Genomic DNA, 15233 nt, shown 5'->3' on the forward strand with positions numbered 1-15233 from the left:
CTCTCCTCCCCCACAATCGGCACTGTGGAGGGAGTTTTAGTAAAATATATTTTTTTTTACCCTCCCCTAAATCGTGAATAGGGGAGGCGTTTTATACTTGTTTTTATTTTTTTTTATATTTTTTTTCTCTCCTAAATCGGCAACTGGAGAGTTTTTGATTTTTTTTTTTAACTTGTGGGAGTTATATTATTAGTTTTTGGGTTTAATTTTTCAAACACAAATCCTAACAACACACAACGTAATAAATTTTGTCAACTCTAACCCTGATAACAAAACACAATAATGAAAAGCACACATAATATATTATTAGTTTTATAATGTGTGTTTTTCATTATTGTTTTATGTTATTAGGGTTAGAGTTGACAAAATTTATTACGTTGTGTGTTATTAGGATTTGTGTTTGAAAAATTAAACCCGAAAACTAATAATATAATTCCCACAAGTTAAAAAAAAATCAAAAACTTTCCGGTTGCCGATTTAGGGGAGAAAAAAAAGAAAAAAAAAGTATAAAACGCCCCCTATTGACGATTTAGGGGAGTGTAAAAAAAAATATTTTACTAAAACTCCCTCCCCAGTGCCGATTTTGGGGGTGGAGAGAGAGAAAAAAATACGTAAATCGGCAATGGAGTTACCGATTTCTATAAAGTTACACTAGTTTTGCAATATTTTTAAAAGGTGCACCAAAACCGTAATTTTTTGGTCAAGGTGCACCACATCTGTGAATTTTCCGTTAATAAATGTATAAAACATAATACAAAAAACATTTGATAGATATATAGTTAGTTCATCCTGACACGGGAGCACATCTGTTGTCCCACACTTTATGTTATTCCATATGTTATGCGTTTGTGATTGGTCAGAAAAATACTTAATAATTAAATTTTAACTTAAATATATTTTTTCTGACAAATCATAAACTCATGACACATGAAATGGTACAAAGTGTGAGACAAGATACTGTATGTGCACAAAAAATGAAAAAAAATATTAGCAAAATTGTTACAATAACATTGCTTACAATCTTATAATTTAGACAGCAGATGCAAACTTTATTTGAAAAGTCACTTTCTTTTTCCTTTTCCCTTTCTCCTATGGCAACTTCAAGTATGGAGTCGTTGCTATCACAGAGTGGAAAGTGCTATGTAATACACGTATGCCAAGTGAAATTTGTTTACCAAAAATTAAAGACTAAATTCCATAATTCCAATTAGATGGTTAAAGAACAAAAATAAATATAAAATTGATAAGTAAGTAAATAATTAATTAACAACTATAATGAGGTAATGGGTGTAAACGTTCCACTAGCTAGTGTCACAGTGTCAGTTAGGCCTGGCGCTTCTGTCGCAAGTTCATATGAAAACAAACTTTAATTTACTTTTAACGATGTGTTCTACAAATATTTTGGTTCTCATATGAAAACAAACAAACTATTGCTAATATAAAAATATAGCTGGCAATAATGACAAAATATCACTGATATATAAGTCTTTTTTTAGAATAATCCAAGTTTCTTTTGAATTTACTTGCATATGAAATAACTTCTACTTAACTTATCTTCTTTTATCAACTTAGCCAAAAGAAAAACTGTCTTATCATATGTTAAAATAAGTAAATAACTATAGTTGTAGATAAAACAGCTAAATCATAATTTTAACTTCTTATAAATCCTAGCTATTCCTGACTAAAGAAAATTCCTAGCTATGGCAATTACGTTCTCGCCAATTGTTTCTATAAAACAACAATTTTACAGTTTAAGCATGTTCACCTAACCTGCTGTTGTTTTTATAAACTGATTTTGTTTATAGTTTTAAGGAGAATCTCAGTGATATTGAATTATGTGAACTTAGAATCTTATTATAGGGATGCCACAGTTTGTACATTGTAATCCTCAATTAAAGAGTGGTGTTGTATATTTTTGAATACATGGATCTGAAGCATGTCTGTTATATTCATTTGAAAATCGACCCATTCACTTATCTGAAACCATATATTACACATTTCTTTTGTTATAGTTGTACTTTTTTGGCATTGAAATTTGTCCTTCGGACTTGAATGCAACCTCGATATTAAGATAAAATAGAAGTTTCATTTGTTTATTTATTAGGACCAGAAATTTGAACTCTGGAGGAAGCTTAAAATATCGAATGCGTCCAAAGAAGAACCATGCATTTTGTTTTGTTGTTCCCTGTTTCATAGAGAGAATAACTCCCTAGTACTTTTGTTAAAATTGTCACATTTAAGTTTTTTCAAATAACGTTCAGAAGTTGAAATTCATTCTTCCAACAAGTAATAATAATGCCAACATAATTTCCTTTTCAGGAAAATAGATAAGGTTGTTTGAGTTAGACGCTTGAACAACATAGTTTAAAAGCCTATTAAATAAGTTTACTTGTCTTTTCCTGTAACCTTATACTAAAAAATCTAACAGAAGTTTGGTTAAGATAATAATTCTGTACAGTGATCACAATAGAAAAAAACAAAATTTTACCTCTTCAAAAATATTGGATTAATTTTTTCAACATATAATCCACATATTTAATCATAAATAAACATAAATACAATTTAAAAACACAATCTATACAGACATATCCTTAACTCTCACTTTTACAGTTTTACTCTGTCTGTGCAAGTGTGCAGCGAAAAAAGAAACTTTATTTTGTCAGTTAGGTTTGTACGAGAGAGAACTGGTCATATTACAGCACTCCCTTCCCATCATTTTCTTTTTTATATTGATTTTAGAACCAGAAAGGTCAAGCCCCTCGTTACCTTATTATATATGTATTTGTAGTGGATTCTTTGACAAACATTAGTCTCTTTGATACTCAAGGACAATATAGGTATATCTCCTAATTCCACTCTTAAAAAGTCATTTAGACAAATAGAAAACCCACAAAACCTAAATTCCTTTCAAGTATCCAATGTCCTTTATCCCTTACCTTTCATCCCTTTTGAGGTAACTTCCTTGCTTTTCTTTCTATCAATCCACCATTTTGTTACCTATTCACTTGTTTTCTCATTATTGGTTATAACATGTACAACTTTAATACAAGTATTAATCTCACAGTTAACATATCATAAATGTTCTACCATAAATCAATATTAATATTTAAATCTTTCTTAATTTTTAAGCGTTTGACAATTTTAATATAACATGATAAGTCTAAAAAGTATAAGTTTTTTTTGCCTATATACTAAATCAATGAATTAAGTAAGGGAAACAATATTATCTAACAAAAATGTTTAGTGCCACTCCTTTAGTCTAACTGATCTTTCTCTAACACTATACACTGATTGCTCCAGTTCACCTAAAAAATATTATGTACACAGTTACTACAATCACATTGCATATATTTTCAACCCAAAAAATAAACTATTATCTAACTGTTGTCCCATTATATTTTGTCTTGATTGTGTTACATCAAATCAAGTGGCCTAATTTCTACCGTTATATTTAAAGTGTGGATGCAAAATGAGACAAAAGGGTGCACATAGGGTCACCAACTTTCACTTGCTTCCCAACGAGAATAGAGAATGTTGAAAATGAAACATATAATAATATATGTGGCTTATAGAATGCTATGCATATGCACTATATAGTTTTCCACTTAACAGATAACAGTCCAGCCATTATTACTTTTCTTATTCTTTTTTTATGTTTTGACATTTTCCCCTCGTTTACCATTATCAAAGTTATTCTATAAAGACCTTGTTCTTCAATTAAAGCTCTCTCTAAGAACTCCTTTTGATGCAACTCAAAAAGGCCACCCTTTACAAAGGTTATTACTAGCAGCATAGCACTAGCACTGATAGAATTCTTTAAAGAGAAGAATCACTTGGTCAAAAGAGTCACTATATTTTCTCACATTCATGGTTATGTCAAAGACAAACTATGTTAGCAGAAAATGATCACTTTTTCTGCTCTGCTCACATGCAAAGTTACATGTCAAGTATTAGAATCAACTTAAGTAGTGGTTGGTAACTAACTTGGGTTTTGGAGTTTGGACTAGTTCATCCGACTCATTTCTCAATTGTGCTTCTGCTTCATCTGAGTTCTTGCTTGTTAATTTCTCAGGTAGGGTGGTGAAGTGGTGAACCTTTGTTATTTCATTATTTACACAGTTGATGTTATTGTTTCAGGGAATAATATCTGCTTCACAATGAATAACTCTGCTTTATATGATTTTCAGCCATGGGGCTTGAAGGGAGTGAAGACAATAAAATGCTTGGTCTAAGATTTACTTCATGGCACAAACGTTCGATGAGGTGGCAGTTCTGTTTCTTATGTTTTTGTTTCCCCTGTTGCTTGAATTGGGCTTATTTGATTATATGTATTCATTCATGTCTATAATCTCAGGACTTGAAACCATAAATGATGCTTTTCTGGAAAAAATTAAAATTAATCTCACATTTAATATTTGCAATTATTCTTTCTCTAATATTTGTGACTAGTTTCATTTAAGGACTAGTTTCCATTTTGGTACATCCAAGACCAAGAGGTTCTTGATTGAAATTGAAATCATAGGTTCATATCTCTTATAAAGGGTGACATGCTAAACTAAATATGAAGCATCTCAACATAAACACTGTAAAAGCCATCAAATTATCTCATATTTGCTTTCTTTAATTTGCTCTTATTACATGGCAGTTGTCCTGATAAGAAAATAGTTGAGGAGGATAATCCCGATAATCATCTTCAGGCCTCAGAACAAGTGAAGCTGGTATAATTTTATCAGTCACTCTAATTTTTTCATTCATAAGTTATAATAACTTTTTTTTTTAGTTTTTTATTGGGGGTTATAAACCATGATCTTAGAAATTTGGAGGTACTACTTCACACATATGCAATCTTTGGCATGTAGAGGCCTATGATGATGCTGAATGGAAATTTCATCAATTTTGTTTTCATTTCTTGTCTATTTCATATCATGAATCCCATGATTGGTAGAAATTTATTAGAAACTATAGTTTCAAGAGTATAATATTGGATGGATGAACATAAGATTAATTGTCTATTTTAGTATCATTCTCAATAGTCCCCACACACAAAACAGATTTTGTTTACTAGCAAGATTTTCATGCCTCAAGTATGGGTTTGATTTGATCACAGGACATTGGTTACCTCACAGAATTTGCTAAAGCTAGGAAAAAGCAAATCCCTTCAAGTAAAGTACACAGTACTCTGAAGCAAGAGGTACAATACCAGAACAAGTTGTTATAACTTTTGTGATGCATGTTTCACTGCAATCATATATACCACATTGTGGCTCATTTGGCATGCTTCAGCTTTTCTTACTGACTCAACATACTCCAGCTTCAGTTTATTTCTCGAGTATTAACTTTTTTAAATTACCATGTGGCAGATTGTTCAACTAGAGAGAAGATTACAGGATCAACTTAAGGTTAGATGCACGTTAGAGAAGGCTCTTGGATACAAACCTCAATCTCTTGTTAATTCAGATGATACAATAATGCCCAAGGTAGCAGCATGTTCACTAAATTTCTGGAGTATAAATGTGCATATGTATCTATTGTTTTATTTTTCAATTATCAACAGCTGTAACAAGTCCTGGATTAATGGAATTTTTATACATGCTTTTAAAAAAATTGAATGAACATTGATGTTGCTGTGCATACTAGTCTAATGGCGGATAGTTAGTTTTGTGGCTCAGTCCTGCATATATCTGTGTCTTTGATTATAAGATTACTGTGCAGCCTATACATGATTCATTTTAAATTGTTGTACTATCCTTATGTTCATTTTAATCTCTGCTATGCCTTGTTTGTTCATGATATGTCTATTTGTCAAGTTTTTTATTTTGTTTTTATTTTTGCAACTCCAGCCTGCTACGGAATTAATCAAGGAAATAGCGGTGTTAGAGTTGGAAGTTGTTTATTTGGAGCAGCACCTTCTGTCCTTGTACCGTAAAGCTTTTGATCAACAATTATCTTCTGTATCTCCATCTACCAAGATGGAAACTGTGAAGTCTGCTATAAAAACACCTAGACCACAATTCATTGAAGTTTCTAAGCCTGAGGTCTTAACCAAAAGAGGATGTTCTACAGTACAACCTGATAGCCATGAGCTTGAGACTCTGCAAAAGGAACATAATGAATATGAGCTTGAGACTATTGGAAAAGAATATAGTGGAAGTCGGACAGAAGAAAAGCAGTTAGATTCTCTTGTTTATCGTTGTCATTCTTCACTATCGCAATCTTCAGCTTTTGCAAGGGCATATCCTCCAGCAGAACCTTTCACTAAGCCTCTGCGTGCTTGTTATTCCCAACCGTTGTCCATGATGAAGGTAAATCTAATTTCATGGAAAATTACTTTTATGTAGTTTGGCTCCTAGAACATTGAGTTGTTGCAATGCAATCATATCATACTTTCCGTTGAAGAAAACATGTCAACATATTGCGAAATTCTATCATAACCACTAGTCTTTGCAACTTTATTTGCACTAGTTGTAGATATGTGTTATTTTTGGAGGCCTTGTTTGGATTTTGACTTTCAGTTTGTTCTTTACAGTATGCACAAAGCACTTCATCAAACATAATCAGCCTGGCAGAACATCTCGGTACCCGAATATCTGATCATGTTCCAGATATACCAAATAAACTTTCTGAGGAGATGGTCAAATGCATATCAGCTATTTACTGCAAGCTTGCAGACCCCCCTATGACACATCCTGGCCTTTTATCTCCCAGTTCATCATTGTCCTCAACGAGCGCCTTTTCTAATGTAGATCAAGGTGATATATGGAGTCCAAATTTCAGAAATAATTCCTCTTTCGATGTAAGGTTAGACAATCCTTTTCATGTGGAAGGACTCAAAGAGTTTAGTGGGCCATACAGCACCATGGTGGAAGTATCTTGGATTTACAGAGATAATCAGAAATCGAAGGATACTGATAAGTTGCTCCAGAATTTCAGGTGAGCCTATTTAGTATCTATGAAGTAAAAGAACTAATGAAGGTCTCATGTGAAAAAGTACAAAGTGAAACTCTTTTGCATGAGATTGAGTTTTAATGAGCATATCCCTTTATGTTGTTTCAGGTCACTTATTTACCAATTAGAACAAATAGATCCTACGAAGTTGAAACTCGAAGAGAAGCTAGCTTTCTGGATCAATATACACAATGCTTTGGTGATGCATGTAATTATTTTACATTCTCAAAATATACGTCTTTCTTTAATACTTTCCATTCATTTCTGCCATTTGGTTAGTTGGGTAACAATCTTTTGTTTGGTTTCTAATAGGCATTTTTAGCTTATGGGATTCCACAAAACAGTGTGAAAAGAGTCTTTCTTCTTTTGAAGGTAAAAAACTAAAATCTGAGAGTAGTGGCTTTGAAATTATTAAAGGATGAAAATCTTGAGCCTATATCTGCTTCCTTGGTCTTTGCAGGCTTCATATAATATTGGGGGACATACAGTTAGTGCAGACACAATACAGACTACTATACTAGGCACCCGGATCGCTTGTCCCGGACAGGTTCCTCTTATGATCCCAACCACTTCCCTATTAAAAAATATAACATGCTAAGTATTATTTGTTTTTAATCCAATAGGCAAGTGACTTATTCTTCAAACTTGCTTCCTCTTGTAGTGGCTCCGCTTGTTCTTTTCTCCAAGGACAAAATTTAGAGCTGGAGATGGACGACAAGCTTATGCAATACAACATCCTGAGCCTCTTTCACACTTTGCACTCTGTGCAGGAAACCATTCTGATCCTGCGGTATTCTCCCAATTCTTATTTCTATGCAATTTCATTGCAATATCTTGCTATGTACTCAGTCAATTCAACCTTCTACATTGGCATATCAAATTGGCCAAAGTTTATATACCAACATATGATATAATACTAGAGTACTTATATCTCTAGCAGAGGATGCTCTTATCATCTTGCTTTCTAAAAGAAAATGCAAGTGAACCGTTTCCATGTGACCTTTGACAGGTACGTGTATACACGCCTAAGAGAGTATTTCAAGAGCTAGAAACTGCGAAGGTCGAGTACATTCGAGCTAACTTTGGGATACGCAAGGACCGAAAAATACTTCTACCAAAGCTTGTTGAATCATTCACAAAGAACTCAGGTTTGTGCCCTGGTGGAATTATGAAGATGATCCAAGAGTCTCTACCTGAATCCTTAAGAAAGAGTGTTAAGAAATGTCAGCTTGCAAAATCCAAGAAGAACATAGAATGGGTTCCACACAACTTCACTTTTCGATATCTCATATCCAAGGAACTAGTAAAATAATTACTTGGAAACCTTACTTCTACCGTAGGAGATGATCCGTGTATTGTTTTCTATGTTCCTCTGTATATTTCTTTTTGTACAAAGTAGAGAGGGTAGAACCAACATCAAGATATAATATTGCAATGTGTAGCATTTTTTCATATGTATTATGTCTTGCCATGTCCCTGTAGTATATGTAATTGCATTAGTCTATCAAAAGATTGGAGATTTTGCAGTGAGTAGTGTCAAATTGTAAATAGTCTGTTCTCATAATAAAAAATAACATAAGAACCTGCATGCACTTGTTAATTCCACATAGTGTATGTTTTGTGATTATATGCCTTGCATATGCATGCTGAGTTTTGTTGCTTAAAGATAAAACAAATAGTGAAACACATTGCACATGAGATGATGAAAATGAAAGCTGGTGGTGCATTGAAATCCCCACAATTAATTAATAATGTAATCACGTGATGCAGGACGGTTAATAAATCATAAATGGTTCACTACTTCATCATGTCAATGAAACTAATGTTTTATTTGACAAGTCTGAGCTAACAATAACCTACATAATTTGGCTAGTGGGGCATGACTCGAGATGAATTTGCCATCAAATCTGTAATTTGGTTTCTTCAAATGACATTAACATAATCTTATTCTAATGACATAACATAATTGTATATATATATCTTGATAGTATCACCCACTTGTCCTATTGAATATTTTGATATCTTCCTTCCCTTTTGTCTTCAGTGTGCTGGGCTTATATTATGATCCATCTTAAATGGGCTTAAGCCCTTCATTTTTTTTGTATCTTAGGCCTTTTGCTCGCACTACTATCAATCACCAGGTCATGATTGCAAAAGTTGACTTGCCCAAAGTAATCACTACATGGTAGCCTAATTCTTTTGTGATGTGTTATTAATATTGTATCGATCATCAAATTGGTCAGGGTATTGATATAATTGTATAATGATGATTCATTAATTGAATTGATACCAGCGAAATTAAATATACATATATAATATGTTAACATTAATATTGGAAAATCAATAAAAAACCAATAATTTTTTATTTTTATTAAAAATTTAATTTTAAATAAAAACTGGTTGGTATGACCGGCACAGTTTAATTGAAAACCGACCGGTATAACCAGTTTTGACCGATTTTGGCTGGATTTGACTGGTATAATTATTATACCGTACCGGTATTGGGACTAGTTCATCGGTTGAACTGGCTGACAAGAACTGGTTTTTACAACTGTTTTTGCTTTTGTGAGATGAGTTTTGAAAGAGAATGGAAAGGAAAAATTTAAAATCATCTCTTCAATATATTTCATATCTTTGAAGTTTTCTCTTTCCATTTTCTTCCTTCTAAAATTTTATCCGTTATTTATGTATAAGGATAAGATTGTTTGATGTAAAGAGTTTTTTCACTAAAGTTGTAGTGCAAAATCAATTTTATTATGTTTAAGTGCAATAGCCAACCAATGGGACCAAGTTGTAAGGAGTTTTTTCACTGAAGTAAGGTCTTAAATTTAGTTTTGTGAATGAAAATAAATGGGCACACACATAATTTCACCTTATTAATTGATATAGATTAGTCATAATCTAACAAGACTTCCTATACACAGGATCTTAGATAAAACAAGAATTCAACATTTAAATTTTAAGTGGAAATGTATAGTCTCACTCAATAAATAATTTTCAAACTGTCAATATTTTTAACTGATTATTCATATTGATTTTTTAGTTTAGCTTTTATGTTTCTAAATTTCTTTTACACTATATTACACAGTAACATGTTGAAAGCACAAGAAAAATAATTTAGTTATGGTATTAACTATATTCCATAAATCATATTATTTGAACAAAGTAACAAAACATAATTTAATGAAGGTGTAAAATACGTTTTATATGAGCAAGTGAATTAATATCAAATTTTTTATAAGGTTACTTTTGAAAATCTTATACATATATAATATATAACAAATGACTTAATTCAAAAACTAGATTTGACATTACAACTTCATCCAAAATAGTAAGATACCAAGTTTATGAGTTTAATCACTCATGCCAATTCCAAATTAGCCACTATTCACTCACCATATCTAACAAACACTTGCAAATGCTAATAATTTACATGAAAATGAAATAGAAAACAAAAAACAAAAAACAAAATCTTTATGAATGTGTCTTCTCCACTGTACCCTACAGGAGAGTTGTGACATTTATTTACCTTATGAAAAATAGTATAGATACTGTCATGCTGCCTACTAGCTACCAGCATCAATATAATGAGTTTAAAATATATATATATATGCTCAGATCTACTTTTGATGTACTTGATATCTTTCATGCATGCATCTTTCGCTAGGTTAGCATATCTGATTCTGAAAGTACAATTACAATACAGCATCACCACTTCACAACCAAACATCAACATTGTCGCATGTGATTGTGGTGGTGCCACTATAATTAACTGATATACTCTCACCTAGTCTTCCTTTTCATGTGTCCTACTCGCATCTGCATCTGTCTTTAACCCCTCAAAATAAAACACACCAGAGAGAGAGAGAGAGATTCATTTCAAGTCCACATCACACATGCATGTAGCAGGTAAATGAAAACTTCTTTTACTCTCCCTCTCAGACAGTGAAATGATTATCACCTGGGAATTCCAAAAGATACCCACAACCATCTCATAAAAGTTTTTATTAGCATAACATGAATTTTGGGATAGTAACAAAAGTGTAGGGTTAGTGAAATTGTTACTTCTTGAGTTACCCTCTTGCCCCCTTCTCTTAGTACACATTTCTTTAAATATAATGAAAACTAAACTTAGCTGAGAATGGAAAAACCAACTATATAAATGATACCAAAAGATTAATGTTACATCGAGAAGGAGGAAGGGACTAACATGACATGCCTTTCTTATTATGTCTCATTTCTGTTTGTAACTTTCTACCCCAAAAACAAAATTCCATGCAAGACTTAGTTCTTTATTTTCTGCACGAGTTACTATCTCACTAGATTCTCTCTGCATGCACATATATTGCATAGACAACCGTCACAACGCCATCAAACTGCAGAAAGAAAAAATAACTAATACTACAAACATGATCTTATTACACTACTAGTATATATCTACTGAAAAACTATAGTAACATATAAAAGGGCTTTCTTCAGCAGAGGACTTGAATGGGTAGTGGTCCTGACCTAACTCCTCAGTTATGGACCATTGCTTGATGAATGTGTCTACACACAACTTGTTTGCAGGCCCTCAACTTCTCTACTTTATCAACTAGAGTTTCCTGCTTTTTTTGAAAAAGGAATCATGATAATTCATGTTTGAAATTTACTTTACAAAAGATACGTTTGTAATGCTTATTATCATTTCAAAGTTGATAAGGTACTTTACCATGAGTGCAAATAATTTAATTCAATTCCGTCTGTTAATTATAACATGGACATATATACATATATGGATTTTATAATGTACACTAACCTTTTTTTAATTGCAGTGCATTTGCATGTTACACTAAGATTTTTTTGACAAAAAACCAATTTTTTTAGACAAGCTATACTTGAAGGTCAATTTAATGAAGTTATATTTAAAAAGACTCCACTATTTTATCTCTCATGACTTTCTGGTCATTTTTGTCTGGTCATTTTTGTCATCTTAGTTCAGTCATCAAATATGAAGGAGTTCAATCTTCTTATCATCCCTAGATTCCCTATTCTAGATTTCCTGATCATATATAATATCAAAAGGCTAAAAGCCTAAAACTATTTTGTAACTCAAGTGCATCTCTCATTACTATCAATCTTAAATTAGACTTTTATTCAAGTGTGACTAAATTATGGTCATGGCTTAATTTTTCAAGAATTATATAATATCGTACAAGTAATAAATTGACATACATGGAATATGTATTGGACTTATGTGTTGAAGTATAATGAAGGGGTAAAGCAGCATGATCTATAGGTGATGCGAATGAGGAATATATACTTTCATTTATCTTTCTTTTTTTCTCTTGGTCAAGTAAAAATGAGATTTACACAAAAGTTATAAAACGAAATATAGCCTGAGACTTTTTTACCTTCACATTTTAAGTGTTAATTACTTTTTACGGTTAAATAATAAACGATTTTTTTTGTAATACTAAATGTATTCTCTTATCCTTTTTAGTAAGGAACTAATCCCTTTCGGATTTGTGATTACACCTCCTAACATGTGTCGCTCCCAGGAATTAAACTTTCGACCTTGAGATTCAGTGAGGCTTTACATCATTAGACCAATATTTTGCTGATTAAAATTTTTTTTTTTGATAATAATACATAAATATTAAAATAATAAATAAATAATTTTCACAAATTTTTTACTACATCTATCAATAAGTATCTCTGTTCTTTCTTCTACAAAAAATGACCTAATTAAGAAAAGTTGCTATTTGCCAATGAGGTAAGCCTTGCAACATACGTAAGGCAATTCCGCGACTCATACCTTCCATAACCCCGGATTTGACACCTATAAGTGAGATATTAAAGTTAGTAAATAAATATGTTAACCATCTTACTTTAAATGTGGACAATACCCTTACTTGATTCTTTTAATAAACATGCTCTCACTTTGGAAGTGCCATATTTAATTTTTTATGTCGCCATTACTTTTTCTTTTTGTGAATGGGAAAGGAAAAAACAGCAGTTATGTTGCCATTACGCAAACTACTCTACAATTATAAGTAAAAAAATGATATCAATGCAACATGTAAATATCGTTTCATGGAGTTGAAAAATAACAACCTTTACTCAAACTTTCTTCCGACACCGGGTCTATTTATATATGTATTTTTTTAAATGAAAAAATTTGTCTATGATGGACCACGAAAAAGTATTTATGATGGATTGGAGGAAAGATGTAAGCAATGACAGCTGCATATGGGTGCAAAACAAAATATAGTTTAGGTAATGCGAAATTCTTTTTCAATCACTGTCGCATTTCATTTAATATTATATTTTTCATTTTTATAAATGAATTTTCAAAATCATAATTTCTTTCATATTATTCTTTTCCCTTATCTGGACACTATTCAATCGGATCCTTATTTCTCACCACACTCTCAATTAAAACATAGTTCTCAAGAGAATGTGATTTGTGCTTGAAACTACACTTTTGGTTTGTTTTCTTCGTTGTTATTGGTTGAGGGGAGCTCTCAGCGGCAGCGACATCCACCAACGTGACTCGGAGAGATCTAGTACTTACTATGCCAACAAAAATTGTTTTACGGATATGTCCGAAAACTCAATTTTGGATGAATAAGAAATATATGTGAAAAATACATTATATTCAAAAACTCATTTCGTGATACATAAACAATGTATTAACATAATAAGTACTAGTGTGTACCTGCCAGCTAATATTATATTTTTGTTGTTGATGATAATGTTTAATTTAAGGTGAGATATGTGATTAATTAATGCATTGGTGGTAGTTGCTTAAGATTATATAGTTTTTTTGTAAAAATTAAATAATATTAAAGACAATATAGGAAATGAAAATTACACAATGAGGGAAATTATTTCAAGTTTTGGCTTATATATAGTATAGATATGTATGAAAACACAAATCTAGTTGAACGAAAAAAGTATCCGCATAAAAATATATATTAATGCTTAATGAGTTCTTACTTGACCAAAGAAACACAAGAACAAAAGTATATTGCAACAAATTCAAATGAATAAAATTATATATTAAGTATCTAATATTCTTGTTGATGAATGAAAGAATGAGAATGGGAAATGAAGAAGAGGAAAGTAACTGTCTTATGAAGTAACATTAAAACAAGATCTAGAAAATTAAAGAAGATGGCTAGTATTGGAAATTAATTATAATTTATATACAGGTATTAACTTTAAGACAAAAAGTTATATCCACGGACAATAATGTAAGATTATTTATATTATTATTGTATTATTTATCGATCATTTTTATCATCATTAACTTAAAATACATTTATATTAAATTCAAAACAACGAGATTAAAATAAATACTAATAAAGTGAAATATTTATTTTTATCGTGAACACGAAGATGTGTATTAACTTTCTAAAACTATATTCATAAAAAATGAATTAATTATAACGTCTCATAAAATCTAGTATCTGTTCTGTCATGGTGGACCCAGCCCAATTTGCTGTCATGTGAGCATCTCTTTCCTTCAATATGCTAATTGGTGATGGAAACAGTGGGCTCCACCATTTAAATTAAATATCATGAAATTCAAGCTATCCCTTCGTATCAACTTTTTTTGTCACCTTCTTTCCCCATTCAATGTGCAACTTACGCTGTTCCCATACAAGACAAACAAACAATTCTTTTATAGTCTTCAGATTCCTCTTCCATTGTACAATGCTATGGACTCCGATTCCTTCCTGTTAAACTTTAATAAACTAAACTCCAAACCAATTTTTCTTTTTTTTTTGCATCACATAGCTTTTAGCATTTAAGATAGTTCATAGTTTTTTTTTTCAGTTACAGAGTTGTTCGATAAACAAAAAAATATAGAAGTTTGTAATTTTTAAAAAAAATTATGACATTTGAAATATATTAATTGTATTATTTAAAAAAATGAAAGTAACTTTTAATCATTATTTTTCCAATTTTTGCTTCAAAATTTTAAAAAATTATACTAATTACCCTTAGCTAACCAACTCTGTTTCTTAATCTAGCTCCAAATAATAATAAAATACTACATATCCGGTAATAAATAAAATATTAAAATAAAAAATTGAGAATTTTAACTTTAAATTATTTATGTAATTAATTACTACATTTAATAATTATTCAATTAATAAATAGTCAAATGAATATTGTATGTACTTTTTAGTTATTTTTTAAATTTCAACTATATATAATTTAATAAGTTAACCAGTTACAAGCTTTCAACCATTTTAAATACTACAAACAATTTTTTTGCAATAAACCCATATTATTTG

The 15233-nt window shown here is 31.1% G+C and overlaps 1 protein-coding gene across 2 annotated transcripts; it reads left to right on the forward strand.

Moving 5' to 3' along the window:
* On the forward strand, nucleotides 3617–8401 carry LOC109348670. 2 transcript variants are annotated; one of them, XM_019589183.1, is made up of 12 exons: nucleotides 3617–4077; nucleotides 4188–4263; nucleotides 4646–4718; nucleotides 5108–5191; nucleotides 5361–5477; nucleotides 5841–6302; nucleotides 6527–6930; nucleotides 7054–7153; nucleotides 7258–7317; nucleotides 7406–7492; nucleotides 7607–7735; nucleotides 7955–8257. In XM_019589183.1, the coding sequence occupies exons 2-12, from the start codon at nucleotides 4190–4192 to the stop codon at nucleotides 8255–8257; spliced, it is 1893 nt and encodes a 630-aa protein (XP_019444728.1). In that variant the 5' UTR covers nucleotides 3617–4077; nucleotides 4188–4189. The 2 variants fall into 2 exon arrangements, with proteins under 2 accessions (XP_019444728.1, XP_019444730.1); XM_019589185.1 differs by having other exon boundaries at nucleotides 3618–4072; nucleotides 7955–8401.

Source organism: Lupinus angustifolius, chromosome LG06 (assembly GCF_001865875.1).
Source record: "Lupinus angustifolius cultivar Tanjil chromosome LG06, LupAngTanjil_v1.0, whole genome shotgun sequence".
NCBI classification, from domain to species: domain Eukaryota; kingdom Viridiplantae; phylum Streptophyta; class Magnoliopsida; order Fabales; family Fabaceae; genus Lupinus; species Lupinus angustifolius.